Raw genomic sequence first — 17,612 nt, forward strand, 5'->3', positions numbered from 1 at the left:
TAAGTACTGGGGTTGATTCAGTCAACTAAAAATTCAAGGCAGTGCCCCAACATGGCCACAGTCAGATGACTAAAACAGGTAAAAGATAAAAGATCTATCTCATTGATGCATGGCTTAGTGGTTAGGGTAATCGGCTTATGATCATGAGGTTGTGAGTTCAATTCCTGATAGTGCATTGCGTCCTTGAGCAAGACACTTTATTTCATGTTGTTCCAGTTCACTCAGCTGGCAAAAATGAGTTCCACCTGTAATTCAAAGGGCTAGCCTTGTCACAGTCTGTGTCACTCTGAATCTCCCTGAGAACTATGTTACACTTGCATGTTAATTTCACAAGGTGACTGTTCTGTTGATTGGATCAACTGGAACCCTCGTTGTCATAACTGATGGAGTGCCAGTTACCATCTCATTAAAATTGCAACATTAAATTAAATTAAATTAATTTCTAACATAGGTTTGCAGTCAGAAATTTTGGATGTAGGATCTGTCAATTATATAAACTAAAGTATTTGACTGGTATTTTGTTTTATTGAGTTCAGATGGATGAAAGACAAAGTTGAACCAAGTTGAATTTGAACTTTTTGAATTAATAGGAAATAATACATGTCTATTGTCAGTTCTATAGTATCCAACCATTTTATACTATATTCTTCACATTGTATATACCAACACTGCTGAACACAGTGAAGGGATATGCATTTGAGAACTCCTGACTTAGTGGCTTAATCAGATACAGTCGCCATGCTATTGTAAATATACAAATGACAGAGAGTTGAGCTGGTAGTCTGATAACTTTATTTTTCTCCTCCAGTTTTGGCTCTAAGAAATTTATATCATAGCTGAAAATATATGTATTTGTACTTGTTACTATCTCATCAAGTCAACAATATGTAATGTTTCATAAAACTACCTTAAGAGGATGGGAAACAGTAAAGAGCCAATAATGATAATTAATTGTCCATCAGTGACTCCATTATAACTCTTACAACTTCACCTGAAGATAAATATATCAATAGTCTTTCAACAAGACGATTCTAAAGATTTTTCTGTTGTTATTGTTGTTAATGTTCAGCTATTGTTTTTATTTTCTTGTATGGTTTATTGATTTCTCTTTAATAGTGTTTCAGAGGAGTTTATTTGTTTACACCATATTCACCATTCCGTCTTGCACTAATGTAAAAGATACATAAAATATAGACAGTAGGCATCAGAGATGAAAAATATATGGTCAATATAGTCAAATACACATATCCATATACATACAAGATGATCACTTCTCTGATAGATGATAGCTGTTGCCATTAATCAACATCATCCCAATAATCTCCATTACATCTATGTATTCTGAGATAACTCTTGAGGTCAGCAGCTGACCTACAAATCTATGTGGCAGATAAAATTCAAAACTTCTACAGGGTTTTGCAATTTTATATGCCTTTTCAAACCAAGGTTATTTTGACAGATTTTTTCAACATATTGCACTGTTGTTGTAACCATAAAAAGGTAGCAAATCATTGTTAGATGCATCTTGATTTCATTAACTTTTGTATGTTTTCCTCTGGTTACATATGTCACATGAAGCATTCTTTCCATCATGTTATTATATGCTGACAGGATGGATTCCACATTGAAACAACAAATCACAATGTTGTAGACATACCCACAGGTAAAGCTAAAGTCATAACTCATTAACATGTTTCTAGAGTTGTATTGGTGGTTAAAACATCAAAATTTTGCTTTTGGAAGCAGGGTACAGATGCTTAAGGTGGCCTGTAACACCCAATTATATTCAGATCATAAGCCTTAAATATAAAAATCGATTCATAGTACCCCGCAAAAAATATGTCCCTCACATCCATGAGAAAAGAAACATGGTGCTAAGTGGCAACTCCTCTCTCTCTTCAGCTTGTGTGATCTGTGTGAATGAGGGTTGGAGTGAGTGAAATCTTTTACTTTCACTTCAGCATCTCTGCGGGGAAATTGAAGTTGGTCTTCTTTAGAATATATGCAATCTTCCACTTTAGAGTGTTGATTGATGAGTTGATGTCTTGTGCATGTAGCAGTAGTGCTGATGCTATGGCAGTTGCTTGCATTGCTTGAAAAAGTTTGCATTATGCTGATTGTTGTTTTGTAATAGCACAAGAAGTATGTGCACTGGAATGACAGCAGAGATTGATAATGTGTAATAACTAGAATGTTTACTAGGATTTCTTTTGCTAGATTTAGCATAGCAAAAGAAAAAGAGTCCATTTGATTAGCGAACAATTGATGTTTGGAGTGTCTGTAGGTGTGATACCCTGCTGGATATGGTTATGAAATTTGATGGTGGCTATTGTTCTCACTAAATGCCTTCTATATTTTGATTATAGTGAGGACCTGGATCTAATATTACAATAACATGAGAGTGCTGAGGTTGTCATTGTGAATGCATTTGGTAGTTTTGAATTTGTTGAGGTGAGGATAAATCTGTGAGTGAGTGCTATAGTATTGGCTGGAAGTGCTTATACATATGTATGTGTGTGTGTGTGTGTGTGTGTGTGTATGTGTGTGTGTGTGTGTGTGTGTGTGTGTGTGTGTGTGTTTAAAAGAAAAGTGTTCTCTGCACAAATGTATGTATGTATGTAAGGATGGGTGGATGTGTGTATGTGTGCATGTGGAGTGTTCAGGCTAAATTTAGCAATTTTTATGTCTCCTTTTTCAGAAACAGTTTGATGTATTAATGAACAGTCAATGGCATTCAGATTAAAGTTGTAGTTGAGAAAAAGTTGACTGACATGGAAGACTGGAAGTGATCTGAATATTGGAAAAGAATTACCTGTGTGATGATGATGCATGCTGGGTATCAAAATGCAAACACCATGCTCTGTAAATACTGTAAAAGCATAAGGCATAGCATGAAAAACTGCAACAGAGACTACGAAGCTGTGGTCAGCAGGAAGGGATGTAGCAAGCATTCCGACTGCATCCATATGGCAGAATTCATCCCCACATCTTTGAACCGGGCCTTAGGCTCAATTCAGATGATTATATAATGCTACTGGGGACTGGTCAAACTTTGACTGTTGAGGGTTGATGCTGGAAAGCCATATGTATAGCAGTAGGATTCAGCTCCTTGCCATACTTTTGGAAAGAATAAGCAATGGTTGTTGGAAAATTTCTAAGATTCCCCCAGTCCCAATTTCTGAACTATTAATTCCTCCAATTTTAATCCCATGGATTACTATGAATGACATCAACCACTCTGCTTGAAGCATCAAGTCTGAACTGGGTGGCCTAGATCAAGGAGGTGTTTGAAGATCTTCCAAGAGACACAGTGAGGAATACATGTGTCGGGTTCCAGAGCGTTCTTGAGGCAATGGTGGAAGCTGAGGACAGCTACTTTGAGTAAATTGTTATCTCCCAGTCATAATCTAGTTGATATCTTTTGATTTTTTTAAAAATTCTTTTATTTTTGGATTGGATATTGTGTTTTCTTTTCCTTTTATGCAAGATGTCAAATTTAGCCATATATATATATATATATATATATATATATTAATAATTATCGCCAAGCCAACATGGCAGTCCCAAATATAGGACGAATGCTACCGTGGATTAGCTCCAAGATGCCATCGCCTCTAGGTAGCTTGGCGATAATTATTAATATCCAGTACCACTGCCGTAGTCTCCTTTAGAGAGACTTATAAATATTAATAACTCTATTATATATATATATATATATATATATATATATATATATATATATATATATAAATATATATTTGAAATGGCAAGAATACACCAAAAGGCATATAACAGATACAATAGATATGGACAATTAGAGCTTAGATCAGATACCTAAATACCTAAAATTCAATATTGAACAAAAGGAGATGGAATCCAAGTAAATGAGAGCTGGCTACAGTAATGTACCAGCTGTGGTAATGAGAGCCTTTATATATATATATATATATATATATATATATATATATATATATATATATATATATATATATATCACTGGGGAAGGCTGGTTTATGGGATTACCCTGGGTTTCCTATCCATAAAGGGTTTAACTTTATAGTGTACTGTCAACTCCCAAAACCGTTTGGCCTAAGACCTCTTCAAAAAATATATATTTATTCTGAAGAAGTTTTAGGCCAACAGGTATTGGGGTCTGATGATGTGCCATAAAGTTAAACCCTTTATGAATGGGAAACCCAGGGTAATCCCATAAACTGGCCTTCCCCAGTGAAATATATACTGCTCTAAATCTTAGAGTGTGTTTCTCTGGATTTATGTTTTCTACAAATGATATATACTTATATATATATATATATATATATATATATATATATACTTGTGTATATAAGATTGACCAGTGACCGGTCTGTCAATATGCTAGAAGAAGCTCACTTAAAAAATTCTCAAATACGGATTCAGCGGAGCAAAAACAGGCGGGCTAGACCAGTGAAAATTGTACATACCTCGATTATCTGCAGACTAGTTTCAAAATCAATACTTCCAAAATAAAAGTATCTATTTATCTTCAGTACAGATTGCTGATATTTTTACAATCGAACAGAATCTCGTGCTAGTTGTCTTCAACTAGTGAAAGCGTGTATATATATATATAGTATGTATACATAATATATATATATATATAATATATATGGTATATATATAATATATATATATATATTGTATATATATAATCTCTCTCTCTATATATATGTATATATATATATATATATATATATATATAATATATATAGTATATACATTATATATATATATATATATATATATATATATATATATATATATATATATATATATATATATATATATATGTATATATATATATATATATATAGTATACATAGATATGTAATATATGTATATATAATATATGTATATAAGTAGAAGTAGGGGTTCACCAAGGATCAGTCCTCAGCCCCCTCTTATTTGTTATAATCCTCCAGGCAATAACAGAGGAATTCAAGACAGAATGCCCTTAGGAGCTCCTCTATGCTGATGACCTTGCTCTAATAGCCCAGTCATTGCCAGAACTGGAGACAAAGTTTAGGAAGCAAGGTCTAGAATCGAAAGGTCTTAGGGTTAACCTAGCAAAAACCAAAGTCTTAGTAAGTAGGAAGGCTGCCAAATCACAACCCCCTTCAGGTTGATGGCCTTGCTCAATCTGTAGAAAACTCCATACAATGTACCCGGTGTAAGCTATGGACACATAAAAGGTGCAGCAATATCAAAGGAAGGTTAACTGGGAAGGTAGTTTTTATGTGTGGCAGATTCACTGGGGCAATAAACACTGAAGATGTACAGAAAACCGATTCCATCACATGCTAATGGGAGAAACTAGAAGTTGTTAATAGCTTCTGCTACCTAGGTGACCAAGTTTGTAGTTGGGGTGGTTGATGCCAGGTCCGCCTGACTGGCTCCCGTGCCAGTGGCACATAAAAAGCACCAACCGATTGTGACTGATGCCAGTACCCCTGACTGGCTCCTGTGCCAGTGACGCATAAAAGGCACCTACTACACTCTTGGAGTGGTTGGCGTTAGGAAGGGCATCCAGCTGTAGAAACATTGCCAGATCAGATTGAAGCCTGGTGCAGCTGGTGGCTCTCCAGACCTCAGTCAAACCGTCCAACCTATGCCAGCATGGAAAGTGGACATTAAACGATGATGCTGCTGCTACTGCTGCTGACGATGATGATGATGATGATATATATATATATATATATATATATATATATATATATATATATATATATATATATATATAAAAGATAAGCAGAGTCAATGGTTGGAATAATCGTCTAAGGGATAATAGTATCTGTTCTTACTATTGGTATCATTTATCTATGTGTTATGTCTCAAGCTACTGCTATCTAGCACCTTCGGATGATCTCTACTCAACCGCTACACAACTGCTACTCGACTGCTACTCAACACTCGACTGCTACTCAACACTCGACTGCTACTCAACACTCGACTGCTACTCAACACTCCTACCACGGCCAGACTACCTCTATTCATATGTCTTGGGAGATCCTACTTCTTCGCCTGGGGGTGTCGATACAACACTATAAATCCCTGGGCAGGGGTATGCAAGCACACTATGCTCATAGGGTACAGGTAACAACAAAAGTTTATCAGGAATCAAATTTAAATAAGCAGAAAATGGAGAAAACTTTTGATCAACAAACAAGCAAATTGACCAACATTGGTTGATTATTTTCAACCGATGTTCGTCAATTTGTTTGTTTGTTGATCAAAAGTTTTCTCCATTTTCTGCTTATTTAAATATATACATATATTTATATTTATATATATATATATATATATATATATATATATATATATATATATATATATATATATATACATACATACAGACATACACACACACACACACACACACACAGTTATTAGACCATAAGAAAGAATGATTTGCAGTATTCATTGTAGCTCTCTGTACATAGAGTTCAAATCTTGTCAAAGTCAACTTTGCCTTTTATATCTGTGGGTTTGCTAAATTAAGTACCAGTCAAGTACTGGACCTAATTCTTCTCATTCTCTCTCTCTCTCCCTCTCTCTCTCCCTCCCTCTCTCTCCCTCCCTCCCCCCCTCTCTCTCACACACACACACCTCTGAATCAGTTATGTTGTACAACCAGACAGGTCTTGGTTGATCACTCACAGTATCTCTTTCTTCAGAAATGGAGAAGAATTCAGTGAGGGCTTAGGAACCTCTTCTCATGAAAAAAAAAAAAAAAAAACCTAGAATAACTGATATGCTACTGAAACCCTTCAAGAGTGGCCTGATGTGCAGCACTGAATGTTACAGCTAAAGTAAATGTAATATAAAAACATCCATGCATATATACATACATACACACATTACATACATGCACAGACATGCACACACACATGCACATGCACACATATATATATACACAACACATTAAATACATGTATACATATACACATGTATAATGCTTACATATACATATGTATGTATGCATTTCTGATTTCTAAGAAAGAAAGACATCTACGAATCTAATGCAATAAGGGCAGATCCTAACTGTTGTTCTGCAATCAAAACGGTTGAATAGCTTGCACGTGGTTGAAATCAATTTGACATAAAGAGAAAATGAGAGAGAAAAAGAGAGAGGAAGATAGATAGATAGATAGATAGATAGGTAGAGAAAGAAAGAAAGAAAGAGAGAGAGCAATAAACAAGATAAAATACAGGTAAGAAAATATAGACAAAATATCTGGCAAAAAGTGAAGGTTTTAATTTAAGCAATTGATAGGTATTAATAATAATTTAATCTCAATTAGGAAGATGAAATCTTCTTTGGGTTGATATATGTTTTGTATATTCCAAGAAAGAATAAAAAAGAATCAGCTTATTTCTGTCTTTCTCTGGAAGAGGTTAAGGAAATGGTGATATGTCTTAAGGACATGAAAAACTGATCCAAAAAATCTGAAATTAATATTTATTAAGATTAGTGAAAAGTTATTTTGCTTTATTCTTATTGGCATTCCGTTGAGATCAAGTGGTTTATTAGTAAGAGAGAAAAAAAAATACAATACATATATATATATATACATAACAAAATGATAATTGCAGTTATTCATTTCCAAATTTCTATCTACGAAGAAAAGGTAAAAAAAAAAAGGAAAGAAAAAAGGAAAAAGATAAAAATTTATAAAGCAATGCATTAACATGAATTGTGGTTTCTCATTGATGAGTGCTTTCTTTTTGTTTTTGAGGATACATTGACAAAATCTATGATATAAATATATATACATAAAACAGCCAATCTATGTGAGATGCAGAGAGGGCTCTTCAATTCAACTCTCTTAAAGATATTTTCTTGTATAACTGGACTCTGGACACGTCATTTAATTTCATATGACCCCCTGCATTAAACTACCAATAATATTTACCATGTGCTAGATCTGCTGGATATGTCACCTGTAATAAAGTGGAATTCCTTCTAAACTAATTGGAGCAGGAGGAAAGAGATTTATCTTCCATTCATTCAGTTTCACCAGATCAGAGACAGATAAGGTGGCGAGCAAACAGAACCCTTTGTATGCCTGGCAAAATGCTTAGTGGCATTTCACCCAGCTTTAAGTTCCGAGATCAAATTCTACCAAGGCTGATTTTGCCTTTCATCCTTTTGAGGCCAATAAAATAAGTACCAATTGAATACTGGGTTGATGCAACCAACAAGACACTTCCCCTAAAATTGCTGGCCTTGTGCCAAAATTTGAAACCAGTATCAGAGATAGGTACCATCCTTATAAACATCTGGGAGCTGTGGTAGTTATTTTTTTTACTTATTTAATTCAAGAATAGGCTAATGGACAACCAACTAAGAGGACAACTGTCCATCATATTCTACTGCCAGCATTGCATTGTGTCCATGGTTAAGACACATATCTTACAATTACCCAATCCACTAAGCTGTTGATGGATAACTCAGAGTAGAAACAGCCCAATATTGTAAGCAGTAAAAGCACTGTAACATTCTCAAGTATTTCTTTAGCTCATAGTGTTGAGTTCAACTATTCCTTTTCTTTCTCCTTCTGTCTCCTTCCACTATTTCTTAGGGGTATGACCAGAATAGGTGTTTGACTCAATTGGCATCATCTAAATATAACAATGCAACCTTAATCCCTTGACAATTATATAACATCCATTGATGGATGACTTTGATTAGGCAAACATGAATGTAATTTAGCTGCTGTGCAGACTGTTAGCGTAGTATTTTATTTGATATTAAGATTATGAATGATGGTATTATTTTTCATTTATTAAAATTTTTTTTTTTTGATTTTTGCATACTTAACATTATAAGCGACTTGCTTTATTGCTTCAAGTTGCCTTATTGAATCAAACCTGAAGGACTTTCTTATATCATAGACTTTATCAACAGTTCATCTCTTGCTCAGAACTGATGAAAAAACACAATGTTTATTAGAATACTCCATGTATAGAAACTCTGTTATTCATATGATATGATATATATAATATACATATGTTATATATGTACATACATACATACATATATATGTATATATATATATATATATATATATATATATATATATATATATATATATATATATATATATATATATATATGTGTGTGTGTGTGTGTGTGTGTGTGTGTGTGTGTGTACATACATATATATATATATATATATATGTACATACATTATATATATAAATATATATACATATAAATATATGTATGTACATGCATTTATATATATATATATATATATATATATACATACATATATATACACATATATTACAACAAATTGTTCATATGGCAGATATAGTTCCCTCATCTTTTAAATATAAATGAGATGAGTTCTATATTGAAGGTTAAGTAAAGTACAAAAAAAAAAAGAAAAGAAAAAAGAGAAACAACAACTGAAATGATATTTGAGATAGTATTTTGGAATGGTTAATGAAATGGGAAATATGTTTAAGAATGAGAAAGCAGTTTTAGGCTCAAAACTAAGTAAGCAATTGTGATTAGTAACAATATCCAATAATGTGTCTTTTGGGTCATGAGAACAATACCGAAAATATTTGCCTTGATAACTTTTTTCTTTCTTCCTCACAAAAGGAAGTTGTGCCAATAAACAGAGCTATTGATCCCAGTATTTGATTTGTATTTATTTCATTAACCTTTTGAGTATAAAAAATAAAGTTAACCTACAGGGGATTTGAACTCGAGCATAAAGTATGTAACTTATCTCATTTTGTCCAATGTTTTGCCAATGGATGATAGATTCAGTAGTGCAGCAGATATATCTTGCAGCATTTAATTACATATCTCTATGTAATGGATAAGAATATGTCAAAAACAAAAGGCCTGTAATAGATACAGGCCATTAACGCTCAGACTGGGCCAGATAGCAAAAAATCCATTGTCCAATGAAAAGAGATGGAATCCAAGCAAAAGAGCATTGACTATATGCAATGCGTCAGTTTGAGCTAATGAATGTACAATAAAATTTTTTATAAAAGGGACAGGCAGTTGTTAATGGCATCAAAGCATTTATGAAATAGTTATACAGAATTGCGTACAAATATAATTAAACAGAAGTGGAGAGTTTAAGTACCTGGAGTTCATTATACATTTTATCCTTTCCAGATCGATAAAATATGAACCAGTCAAGTGGGTCAGTGCCCCTTAATTTGTGGTATTGTGCCCAGTAATCAATCATCAATATTATTATTATTTGTAAGGCAGTAAGCTGGCAGACTTGTGAGCATGCCAGGCAAAATGCTTAGCAGAATTTTGTCTGTCTATACGTTCTGTATTTGAATTCCAATGAGGTCAACTTTGGCTTTCATCCTTTTGGAGTTGATAAAATGAGTACCAGTTGAATACTGGGGTTGATGTAATCGATTTAATCCCTCTCCTGAAATTGCTGGCCTTGTGCCAAAATTTGAAATATTATTTTCATTTGTGAACTGGTGGTAGAGTGACTGGTTAAATACCTTGTGTATTTAGTTCTAAGTTCAGTGTCAAAATTCAATATAATAAATTCAAGTCAAGTTTTGGGCTCAGTTTAATTGACTGTTTGTGTGTGACATTGGGCATATATTCGAAATGATCAACATCATTTTTATATATTTTTTTTTTTACTTTACAAGGATGAGCTTATGTTACTGCTTTCTCATTAATTTTTAAATTTGATTTTATGTTAAATTTTGTTGATGTTGTTGTTACTGTGTTACTTGTTTGAAGATATAAAGATGAATTAGAAGGAATACACTTAACACACTTATATCATGTCCTTTAAAGAAAATAGCTTGATAAGTTGATAGGCAAAAGGCAGCCATGGAAGTAAAGAAACAGCTTACAGCCAACATAAATGTGTGTGCGTATGTGTGTGTGTGTGCGTGCATGTTTGTGTGTGTGTGCATGTGTGTGTGCACGTGTATGCATGCGAGCGCATGCATGTGTGTGCATGAGTATGTTTGTGTATAATATGTCTATGTATGAGTGATATTTCTGAAGCAAAGTATGAAAGAATTCTTCATGCATTCACTCACACAAGCACATGTATATACACACATATACATACAAATGTAATGTAGAGCAAATATCCAGTCAGAGTAGATTTAACTCTACAAAACTGTACTGGTGGTTGCTGGGAAGGAGAAAATACTCAAAAGATGTAATTTACTGACTCTTTGACCTTTGAGATGTCAGTGAGTGAAATATAGCAATAATTGGTAGACTAAAGCAGATTCCGATTTTGGAGATGAGATACACTTGCCTGGGATAGATACCTATAGAAAGAAAATGGTTGAATTTAGTTAAAAACAAAACTAACTTGAGAGTAGGCTATTTTGAGTGTACTTTCTCAGGCTGAAATGATTTAAGACAATGTGTAACTTCATATCATCCTTGATCAAGCAGTCCTATGGCAAACAGGTAGTCAGCTAAATGACAAGGTACACAGATGTATCTTCTCAGGTTTGGTGAATATAAGAATAAAGTGGAGGGGCTGGTAAGGCTGAAAGGTTGAAAGAGAGTGACTTTGGAAAATGCTTTGCTATGTGTGTAGAATGGAAGCCTAGCCTTTGGGATGCAGTTTTGATAATGTTGAATACATAAGGTCATCATAAGAGATCCTCAGTGACATGAAGCTTAGCACCTGTAGGGAATCTGAGGATGTAGTGAAAGATAATTAATGTCCTTGATATACATTGTGATTATTTCTTGGTGTTGTTGAATGAAACAAGGTTATCATGTCCATAACAGTAAATGTTTTCAAGATATCTGTTTATTAAAGCAAGGTAAGTTTGGTGTGAAGTGACTAAGTAGCATTTGAATGATGACATCTGTATGAAGATGTTAAGGATGAGTGAAGAGTGGTCTCACTTGCATGGAAGTATATAGAATTATGATAACAGAAAGTAGATAATTAACATCGAGAAATAAGAATGTGAAGTATACTTGAGTTGGTAAGGTATGGGTTAGGGAGATTCCTGTAAATTCTCTTTGCAATATAATGTAAGTAACCTGGTAGGAAACTTCCATTGCAAGAAATGAAAAACTGATGGATCCTATAGGTAAACTACATAGTTAAAAGGTTCTTATGCTTCAAATAGTCAAGAACATGTCTTTCACTAAAGATCTCAGTAGTATGAGTTAACTGTTGATATGAAATCTCTTGTGTGGGACACAGAAAAGCAAATTTCAAGTAGAGAAGGATAAAATATCTCCCATTTCTAAGAGTTTTAGCTATTTATTGATCTCCAGCCATATCAAATGATTTATAATAGAATGCGAAGTCTCAATATTTATTCTTGACTGGGTATTAAACCAATGAAATTAGCGACTTTGATCAATAAAATGATTTGTTGTTCACATGTCTTGATTTATCATCGAGATGCTTGTGTTATTGTTGAAATATTTTATGTTTTTTTGGACCATTAACTTCAATAATATTTTTGCTTGCATTTGTATTTGCACTGTTTCAATTTTTGTTTGCATTTGTATTTGCACTGTTTCAAATTTAATATTGTCTAATTATCTTCTCATCAATGCCAAAAGAATTTTGTCCTAGTACACACAAGAAATGTGACTCCGTAATCCTCACTGAAAGCAACCTGTCAAACGGATCAAATGCTTGGAATTAAAACTGGTTAAGTGGGTAGACTGGGGTCCATTAGTATGACAAAACAGTTTCTCTAGTGTTGGGCATAAAATGAATAAATCAGATCCACTCTGCTAGTTGTTAAGGAAAGACATCTAGAAATATAATTGAATTAAACATGCACTACATCAAATACAGTTATTTCTCCCTCTCTCTCTCTCTCCCCTCCCTCCTCTCTCTATACATAAGGAAATGAGATGACAAAAGAATAAATGTTTATCTTATGGACTTTGTTAGCTTACAGCTGTTTCTGCTACAAGATGCAGTGAACTCATAGACAAGTGCCTGAGTAACACCTTATAGCTTCATTGGAGCCTATATATATATATATATATATATATATATATATATTCTCTGAAGCAGCTGAACCATTGCTGAGAAAAGACATATTCCATTGTCGTTTTAGTATTTGCTTGTTCCGAAGGCCACAACAATTTTCAGTTTTTGCACATTTGTGCATTTGTTCAGATAACAATGAAATAAATAAATGCACAAAAGTGAGACATTCAGCCATACATGTACCACTACACCCAGCCAACACTATCACCCCAGAATATCAAATCAGGTTTCTCCTGTAGATGACAGAATGGGAGAGAAGACAAATGCCATAATGCAAGACATTCTGGAGAGATTGAGAGTAGCGGAACCAGTAAAAGGAAATTGATATGAGTCCGAATCATAAAAAAGGTATTGTATGATGTGACACAAATAATGTTGCAATAGGAGTCATTCTGGAAATAGTTGAGGTTGCAACATGTCTTAAGAAGGATGATTGCAATTACATCAATGTTGTGGAGACAGATGTCATGCTGAATGGCATAAATCTAGCATGGAGATGCAACTGCACACTATTGAGATTCAAGCTGATTGAACTGTGATATGTGGGTGGGTAGGATCAGGGATCACTAGTCAGAAGAGAATATGACTGACAGAGGCCTCTCAACTCTCTCCCTTCCTCACCTGGCATCAGTTCCCCGTTTGCTTCCAGACAGACCCCCAAGCTATTCCCTTCTGGTTGCCTGATATCTTTGAAACCAAAATAGCTACAAGAAGCTACTCAGCTAGCAGGAATAGTCATCATTGGACATAAAAGGTTAAGAAAAGGTTGTATTTGAGAATAAATTAATGAATAAAAATTGTTGTGCATATACGTAAATGTGTAAGTCAATGTGTGTGTGTGTGTGTGTGCATGTAAGGTACAAATAGTTGTATTAATGATAGCATTAGTTCTGTAATTAAAACAAATTTTCTAAGCATAATTAAATAAAAATTTGTAAGTATAAATAATAAAAATAGATAAATAAATAAATAAAAGTTGTTTGAACATAAATAACAATAATAATAAGAAGAATAACAAGAACAATAACAATAATAGTAATGAGAAATATATTTATATTCAGTTAATTGTAAAATATATTTCTGTGCATTTCCATTAGTAATGCATATGAAAAAATATGTTAAAAAGAACTTTCCAGAATAACTAGCTGAAATTTGTTAAAAGATTATTATAAATAAATGGATAAAATATGGTATTAATTGAATGATGATGGAAACATGATTGTTTTACCTTCAGTTTCTTGATTCAATCAAAAAAAACAGGATTCCCTGTTCTGTAAAATGGAAGTATTGTATTTACATAACCAGGATTCTCATTTTGCATGAGCATTGGGGGTAGGATTTAATTAAAACATTAATATTCAGGAAAATAAAACTTAAAAACCTTGGTACATAATACATTAACATTGAATCTTCTTACAAAGAGTGATGAATTTATATTAGGATTTCACTAAGTAATTGAAAAAAAAAGTTAATGTATACATGCATATATATATAGACATACATACACATATATTTATACACTCATAAGCATAAACTTATATGCCTTTATATTCAAATATACATACACAATGCACTACGTGGACAGATGCACAGATATATATATATATATATATATATATATATATATATATATATATATATATATATATATATATATATCTTACAAATCACAGCCACACATATATTCACATACTAATTCTTAATGAGCAGAACAAGTATGAAATTTCAAATATCTATTCATGAAATATACTACAACCAAGTATAGACTGTCGTGTTCATAAGAGCAAAACCTATGCACATATACAGATTCACATAAGTATATATACAGACATGGAAAGTCTACATATACATTAATATTTCAAATACATGACAGTAATACAAAAACATCCATTTAAAACTAACTAAACTAATTCATGAACAAACAACTTCATTTTGTTTTCTACTGTGACATATATACTAATGACCCCACTTCAATTCCTAGTACATTTCTATCAAAAGTTCTCCAAGAATCTGTTATTCCTTGAAATATATTTACTCTGTTTTTATAAATCAACATAATAAGAACTGGTGAAGAGCTAAAATACTCCTCCGCACATTTTTTTTTATTAGCAATCTCTCATCTGTTGTCTATTTTCATCCAGGCAGACTGTAACATTTGAGAGTTAAACATCTTGAACATGGACATAATACAGCGACAATGACAAAATCTGAACCATGCCTCATTCATCTGTTGTCCACATTCTCTCACACAAGTGACAGACAAAATAATTTTTCCTTTAAAGCAACAAATATACAAACAGAAAAGGGGTAATAGAAGAATGTCTAAGTACTATAAATGTCTTACCTTTTGCTATAAAGTACCATTTCTTTGTGGACAGCCATTCTGAAAAGTGTCTTTTTGGTACCTTTATTTAACTGAAGCTTCTCCGGGTCATTGATAAACTCTTCTGTTTCTCGAATAATGCTGCCTTGCAGTGTGTTCATCTCCTTAAGCCACTTATCTGATTCCCGACCTTTCGTACCACAACTTATATACACACGTTCATGTTCCTCAAACAAAGGTGTGCTGCGATCAACTCTCCGACGAAACCTTGGGATACATTTAGCTGGATCTTCAGAACCAAAATTTGGGGATTTTGTGCTTGCACCAATATTAGCCCCATCGGTGAAAACAAAGGGTTTAAATATAGAGAAAACAGGATCAGGTGTTCCGGTTAGCCAATGGCAAGAGGCTAAAGGTGAGCCAGGTGGACGGATAAAAGAAACATGTGAGCTCATTGTACGAAATACTCCTTTCATATTAATCCCACTCGGTTCGTCTTTTAGAATGCTAATCATATCAGCAACACAGAATCGTTCTGAAAAGGGAATAATAAAGGGAAAGTATATTTATTTCTAGATCTTATTTAATTTTTTAATCTGATTGTGATGATGATGATGATGATGATGATGATGATGATGATGATGATGATGATGATGATGATGATGATGATGATGATTTTGATGATACCAAGAAACAGACAACGCACAAACACACAAATGCACACACAAACATACACACACACACAAGCACACACACTCATGCATACACAAACTTGTGCACATTCACACATTTACTTGTTAGTTCATTTTACACACTGGTTCTCAACTGGGATCCATATGGCCCCTAGGGATCCATATGAGATGTTGTTGTTAAAGTTTATGTTCAATGAGTTAGTTATGCTTCTATAATACACAAAATATTTTAACAATTTATTTTATACAACTCCTAATAATATTTAATTATAAAAATACTGTAGAATTTTTTAAACATTGAATAGTTATGAGGGTCCACTCAAGTAAAATTGGAATCAAAGGGGTCCATAGACAAAAAATAGTTGAGAACCACTATTGTTAAATTTTAACATCTATTTTTCCATAGTGGCATGTATTAGACAGGAAGTTACTTGAAGCAAGATTTTACAGCCTGATGCTCTTCCTGTTGCCAACCCTTACTTGCTGTTCAAATAATGGATGAGACTCTATAATAATCCAAATACCTTCAAAAGTATTGAACAACTGGTCATAATGTTAACAAAGAATGTTAACACCATCACCTTTTTGTATTACAAGTGACAAACATAGAAAACCAATTCTCATGCACATTTGCATACATTTGCACTTCCCACATATACACACAAGCATTCACACACACATACATATACATAAATGTTTGCTTTTATGTATAGTTATATATAAACAAACATTAACTGAAATATCACTCACCATCTTTAAGCAAATTATCATATATATTTTATTTTAACAAGGAAAAGATCAACAGTAACTTCAAAGTTTTGGTCTAATCACCTTCATGAGACTGTAAAGCACTTTTGCTTTTCCAAGCATTATTATTCACTTTTATATACTTTATGATTCATCTGGTGGATGGGGCAATGTGGCTACACACACACACACACACACACACATTCAATAGAAGTAAATTGAAGTTAAGGTTATTCAACTATAAATTTGGTCCTCATCAGTTATATATGATCCCTTTTAATTTTCCATCTTTATAGAGTGGAAATTTACAAGGTTTGTAAAATTTACAGCTTAGAATGAATGTTCTTTTTCTTTACTATTCATATAAAGTGGTTGACACTCTACTCTATGTATCAAATATTCCCTTTTTACTTTACTTGCAAATCTAAATATGTTTGTTTGGTTTTTGCATCAGTTTATCTATGCTGGTATGCTGGAAAGAAGTCAGAAACCAATTCTGACTTCATTTCAACAAAAATCAAAAGGTACTCAACAAGTTTTTGTGATCCTAGAAGCAACCCACATTATAACTATAACAGAAAATTAATAAAAAAATTTGAGTGGCGAGAAATGTGCTTCATAGCCACATGGTTTTGAGATCAGTTCCACTGCATGGCACTTTTGTAGCCTTGAGCCTTGTGAGTAGATTTGGTTGATGAAAACCGAAATATATGTGTGTGTGTGAGTGCGTGCATGTAAGTATCTTTGTGCTTGTCCTCCACAACCACTTGACAACTGGTGTTGGTTTGTTTACAACCTTCATAACTT

At 33.3% G+C, this 17,612-nt stretch overlaps 1 protein-coding gene across 6 annotated transcripts in view; it reads right to left on the minus strand.

The window, feature by feature from the left end:
- Positions 1 to 17,612, minus strand: part of LOC106870766 (secernin-3) — a 277,131-nt gene that overhangs the window by 22,993 nt on the left and 236,526 nt on the right. For 3 of the 6 annotated variants that reach the window (XR_016241846.1, XR_016241843.1, XM_089351982.1), the window contains 2 exons: positions 15,388 to 15,901; positions 14,272 to 14,314 (listed from right to left, as the gene is read on the minus strand). Coding sequence is in view for 4 of the 6 variants with exons in the window: in XM_089351982.1 (XP_089208108.1) it covers positions 14,287 to 14,314; positions 15,388 to 15,901 (542 nt within the window). In the remaining 2 variants the exon portion in view is untranslated. The remainder of the gene's footprint in view (positions 1 to 14,271; positions 14,315 to 15,387; positions 15,902 to 17,612) is intronic. The other 3 variants (XM_089351980.1, XM_089351976.1, XM_089351989.1) reach the window with 1 other exon arrangement.

Source organism: Octopus bimaculoides, chromosome 1, assembly GCF_046866305.1.
Source record: "Octopus bimaculoides isolate indiv1 chromosome 1, ASM4686630v1, whole genome shotgun sequence".
NCBI lineage: Eukaryota > Metazoa > Mollusca > Cephalopoda > Octopoda > Octopodidae > Octopus > Octopus bimaculoides.